The 5,764-nt window shown below is 45.8% G+C and overlaps 1 protein-coding gene across 1 annotated transcript in view; it reads left to right on the top strand.

Moving 5' to 3' along the window:
* Nucleotides 1-10: 10 nt before the first annotated feature.
* The window catches only part of LOC116547512 (putative neuroblastoma breakpoint family member 5), a gene marked incomplete at its 3' end in the record, with an annotated part of 7,104 nt that continues 1,350 nt past the window's right edge, over nt 11-5,764 (top strand). Inside the window, 5 exon segments of the mRNA XM_032273453.1 lie at nt 11-239; nt 1,638-1,740; nt 2,924-3,138; nt 4,175-4,247; nt 5,114-5,325. Coding sequence (XP_032129344.1) covers nt 62-239; nt 1,638-1,740; nt 2,924-3,138; nt 4,175-4,247; nt 5,114-5,325 — 781 coding nt within the window.

Below are 5,764 nucleotides of genomic sequence, written 5' to 3'. Positions count from 1 at the left end.
TCATGTGCTTGGGTTTCTTCTCCCCAGTCCCTGTTTGAACTCTCCTGGCACAAACATCAGCATGGTGGTAACTGCCACACATTTGTCCCATGACAGGGCAGAGATGAAAATCCTAGAAATCAACCAGGAATTGCGCTCCCAGCTGGCAGAGAGCCAACAGCAGTTTGAAGACCTCAAGGAGAAATTTCTTATAAGTCAGGCTACTGCCTACTCTCTGGCCAAGCAACTAAAGAAATATGGTAAGCTTTATAGATTCACCATCACGAAAGTGATGATTCAGCACCCGTCTTCTCTCTGAGACACTGAACAGCCACTTCATCAAAATTAATTTCATCCTTTCCTTAGTTCTAGGAAAACAGAAATGGGTATTTTAACTTGATTGTGTTAAGGATGGAAAACAGAGGCACAACGTACTTAGCAACTGTTCCACATTAGCAGTCCGATGTGCGGTGGGACTAGAGTTAAAATCCTGCCTACTGACCTCTGACACAGGCACAGAACCACTTGTTTTTCTCAGCAAGATGCTCAGTCATGTTTATGAGAACGCTCTCTGTACTCTAGAAGACCCTGCAGACAAATAACATCTACTCTGTTGGTCTAAAGGCCTGGAACTAAGGAATGGCCATTCCGTTTAAGCTTCTTTGAGGCCCAATAGGCAAACCTCTCCTCAGGGAACCCCGGGGGAAACGTGGCAACAGTACAGAGTACCTGCTCTAAGGAGCTTAAAGAGGCGACTGCTCCCAATAGTAACAGCATGAAGAGCAGGGAGTTCCCTGGGGAGAGGGAAGTCCTGTTTCCTGAGGCACAGGCTCTATTTCTAAAGAGGAAGAAAGACAGCACGTAAGACATTGGGAGGTAGCAGTGCCATGTGCAGAGCAGGGAGCCTGGGCCAGTCTCCTGGGCTCCATCCAAGTGGCCTAACTTCTCTGTGCCTCAGTTTTCTCATCTGTTCATTGGGCACTATAATAATACCTACCTCTGTAAATTGCTGCAATGAAGTACATGAGGTGTTTCTTCTAAATCTCCTAGAACAATTCTTGGCATAGAGTAAGCACTAGCTATTAGTTCTTCCTTCTACTGTTTCTAACTTAATTCAAACTTTATTAGTATTTGGTCATATTTCTATGATGACCTCAGGGTCTTATGCCTCCTATTTCGTGCAATTATATTCACATACGATTTTTTAAATCTTTGACATATATGTGCTTGAAATTCCCAGTACCAGGGAATCCAGGAGTCCCATAGTCCCAAGGGCCTTTCCTACTACTCAGGATATCACTACTTCATGCCACAGTAGAGTGTTTGACAGGAGAGGCTGCAAGGCTTGGGAAAGTGTCCCAGGATTCAGAGCCAGACCTCAGGGGCTATGAATTCTGACTCTGCCTCATCCCAGGTGAATCATCCTGTCAAGTTACTTGATGTGTCAATGAGTTTCTTTTTCCCCATCTCTAAGTTGGAGAGTGTCAGATGCCAGCAAGTTGGGAAGTTGATAATAAAAAATGAAAAAATTCCTCACTACAATCTGGTACTGGGGATGCTTTTGTCTTTGGGATAGACACTGCCACCTGCCCTGCAGGCAGTGACCACACCAGCATGTCCAGCCTTCCACTGAGGCAGGCATGACTGTCTCTTCTCAGGGAGTGAAGAGGACAAAGACATCATAGACTCTGTGCTGAGGGATGAAGTGCAGTTCATAGAGGAAAAGCTGGCAGAGAAGCTCAGGCAAGCGGAGGAGCTCAGGTGAGCAGACGCCGTGGGGACAGGCAGGTGGGCCGGGATGTGATCTCTGAAGTGCAGCAGTTCAGCTGGGAGAAGCAGGAGCTAAGCTGGGCCAGGGCAAGGGCAGGCATTTACATGGCAGGCACATTACACACAAACACTCATAAAACAGAACAGTAATCTTAGCAAGTTATGGGTTGCAGTTGTTTCTTGAGCCTTGGTTTCTCTTCTTAAAACAACTAATTGTTGAGTTGAAATTTACATACCCAAAATTCATTCAAAGAAAATGAACCACCCAGCAGCATTTAATACACTCAAAATGGTGTGTGATCTCCACCCATTTACTCCTAGTCAGAGTCACCTCCTGACTGACTGCAGCAACTCATTCGTTCAATCAATATTGTCTTCTTGACCTGCCATTCTTTTATCTTTCCAATTCATCTACATCTGGTCACAGCTCTGTTTCCAGTCACTGCAAGATGCACTATGTGAATTTTCACATAGAAATGTCCATGGCCAAAGTGAGGAGGTAAAAGGACATCCCCTTGAAACTGACTTAAGAAGACAATGACTTTTGTTTACAGAAGAAATAAATGAATGGAAAATCACAAATGATCTTACAGGAGCTCTCTCTGATACAGAGGAAGTCTTTGTATATATAAATACAATATATATATGTATACTATATATATATATATATATATATATATATATGTATGTATATTTTAATGGAGTCTCATTTCTGTCACCCAGGCTGGAGCGTAGTCACACAATCTCAGCTAACCGCAACCTCTGCTTCCAGATTTCAAGCAATTCTCCTGTCTCAGCCTCCCAAGTAGCTGGGACTACAGGCATGCACCATCATGCCTGGCTAATTTTTGTATTTTTAGTGAGACAGGGTTTCACCATGTTGGTAAGGCTGGGTTTGAACTCCTGACCTCAGGTAATGTGCCCGCCTTAGCCTCCCAAAGTGCTAGGATTACAGGCATGAGCCACCATGCCCTGTCAAATATATATATATATATATATATATATATATATATATGTGTGTGTGTGTGTGTTGGACAGGCATTTCCCTAAACATGTTGTGACCTTCTGCTTGGAGGGCTCCTTGAGGACATTCTCACATAAACCTCCGTTGCAGTATTAGAACTGATCACTCATCCCTTTCTGTTATTAAACGTTCTCTGCTATCTCACCGTAGGCAATATAAAGCCCTGATTCACTCTCAAGCAAAAGAGCTGACCCAGTTATGGGAGAAGTTACGGGAAGGGAGAGATGCCTCCAGCTCACTGAATCAGCATTTAAAGGCCCTCCTTACTCCTGGTGACCCTGACAAGTCCCAGGGTCAGGACCTTCGAAAGCAGCTGGCTGAGGGGCACAGGCTGGCAGAGCGTCTTGTCAACAAGCTCAGCCCAGGTAAGGTGGACACAGGCCCTGATGACACACAGCCCCAGGCTTATGAAAGTCCCCAGATCTCCATACCTCCACAATGGCAATTTTATGGGTAGTGTTTCTTTCCACTAAAAATTTGTAGCATGACATGACCAGGACTTCCTGGGCAAAAACAGAGATGGGAAACCAGTGGGGTTGTAGGTCACAGGATTGCAAATGTCCCCTCATTTCTTGTTGGAACATGGTCTTTGGGGCAAGAGGCAGCATCTGTCCAGTTTTAAAGGACAGGAAGGAGGCTGTGACAGGAGGCAGCTTGTTAGAGTAAAAAGAGCCCTGGAGTAAGAATGCATGTTCCCAGGCTCTATCTTCAGCAATGTCTTTAGCAACTGTGAGTTACTGATTAATTTATCCTTCCTGAGTTCCTATATCTAAATCTGTAAAGGCAGACAAACTGTCTCTTGCATTCAAATGTGGGAACACTTATGACTATAATATTTCACAATGAGATAAAGCCACTTGCTGTGTGGTGTTGGAGAAGGCACTTGATGTGGGGGCATTTGGTGGTAGGAAGTGGTCTAGACTGGAGCACTCCATGGAGAGAGTGTCCCTGGATAGCACAGTGGAAGTCATTTGGAGCGCCCATGAAGTCCCCGATGTATGGAGTATTGTGGGACAAGTTTGTCCTGTCCTAAGAGAAAGACACAGGTTGTAATGCAAGCTGTGACAGGACACAGAGCCTGTGCCTGTGTATCTGAACAGTGGCAGGATTGAGAAGACAGCTGCTGAAGCTTAGAGAGAGGCTGGACAAGCCTCCAGTAATGTGGGGAGCAAGAAGTCTTTTCAATATTTGGCCACATCTTGATAGTGGCCCTCCAGTTCAGAAACACATTCCCTCATGGATTAGGAGATCATGCCAGGGCATTTTTGAGAGATAAACAGGAGAGTTTTCGGCACAATGCAGACACACACATGGATGTTCATGTCTCAGTGCACATAGGGCTGACTGTGCTTCCAGTGGGTGAGGTGGGAAATATCTGAATAGGCGCTTCTGTATTTGCAGAAAGTGATGAAGATGAAGATGCAGATGTTACAGATGAGGAGGTCAAGAAAGGACAGGAAACACCTGCCCCCAGGTAACACTGAATAATCAGGAGTGGGTAATGGGTGGTAAAATATGGAAAAAATCTCAGAAAGAACACAAGGTAGGTTAAGGTAGCCACAGATTCCAGATGAGGGTACAGACAGCTGCAGAGTGCACTGATTTCATGCACTTCACCAACAAGAAAATAACCCTGTTAACATGCGTGTCCATTGTCTTCATGGCACCTGTAAGCATGACCCTCGATGAACTCACTAGCCCTAGGGACTTCCTGCACACACAGGGGAGGCCTGTCCTCCCCTGTAGTGAAGCCAGGATGAGATGGATAGCCACTTTCCTTGACTCTTCTTGTCATTAGACTCTTGTTAGGTAAGATAAATTACAAAGAGACAAGAAGCAGAGGAATTGGGGTACACCTACCAAAGATAAACACCAAGAAAAGTGCCCAGGAAAACTTTACATTTCACACCACAATGTGAAAATTTAAAAAAAATCTACGAGGCACTTCATCTCCAGAGTCTACCAAGGCTCAGACACCTGTATTCCCTTGGCCACAGCATGTTAAATACAACCCAGCTTAGACACACGGTGTGGCAGCTGTCTTTGGTTCTTGTGAGTGCTGTGAAGACTGTACCATACAGAAGCAGCTGAGCCTCTGCCTTCCTCAGCTCCTGTCTGTCCAGTGCACTGAACACCAGCTGCTCTCTTCCTCTCTGGTTCCCAAGGCAGCCATGCTCTTTTGCAGATAGAGGAGGATTGCCTGTTCCCTCTTAAATGGAACCTCCCCTTTGCTTTCTGGGACCACTACCTTATGCCTCCCATCAAAACCAGCTGCGAACTCCTGGGGTCCAATCCCTCTTGGTTTACTCTTTGTCATCTCTATCCTACCTGGTGCATCAGGGAGGTACAGAGGGCTGAGGAAAAGGAAGTCCCTCAGGACTCACTGGAGGAATGTGCTGTCCCTCGTTCAAACAGCCACGGCGCTTCTGACTGCAACCAGCCTCACAGGAGTGCCAAAGTCACATTTGAGGGAGACAAAGTCGACCCTGCTCTGGTTGTAGACAGTAAATTATCTCAGGATGAAGAGGAGGAAGCTCCAAACATTTTCCCAGGTAGCCTCTATATTCTTTATCCCTCGTACCTCTGTCTAGGTTAAGAAGATCAACTCTGAGGGCAGGCTGTATTGATTTGAATAGGAAACTAGGGTGAAGCTGGGGGCAATGGCTCACATCTGTAATTTCAGCACTTTGGGAGGCCCAGGTGGGTGGATTACTTGAGTTCAAGAGTTCAAGATGAGCTTGGGAAATGTGGTGAAATCCAGCTTTATACTGAATACAAAAAATTACCCGGCAAGGTGGTTCACACCTGTAGTCCCAACTACTCCAGAGCCTGAGGTAGGAGAACCATCTGTGCACAGGAAGTTGAGGCTGCAGTGAGTCATGACTGCATCACTGCACTGCACCCTGGGTGACAGAGAGAGACGCTGCCTCACAAATGAAGGAAGGAAGGAAGGAAGGAAGGAAGGAAGGAAGGAAGGAAGGAAGGAAGGAA

This window comes from Sapajus apella, unplaced genomic scaffold, assembly GCF_009761245.1.
Source record: "Sapajus apella isolate SASKATOON/1434 unplaced genomic scaffold, GSC_monkey_1.0 scaffold3423, whole genome shotgun sequence".
NCBI classification, from domain to species: Eukaryota; Metazoa; Chordata; class Mammalia; order Primates; family Cebidae; genus Sapajus; species Sapajus apella.
Note: the sequence above shows the minus strand (reverse complement) of the source record. Positions and strands in the feature narration are given on the sequence as shown.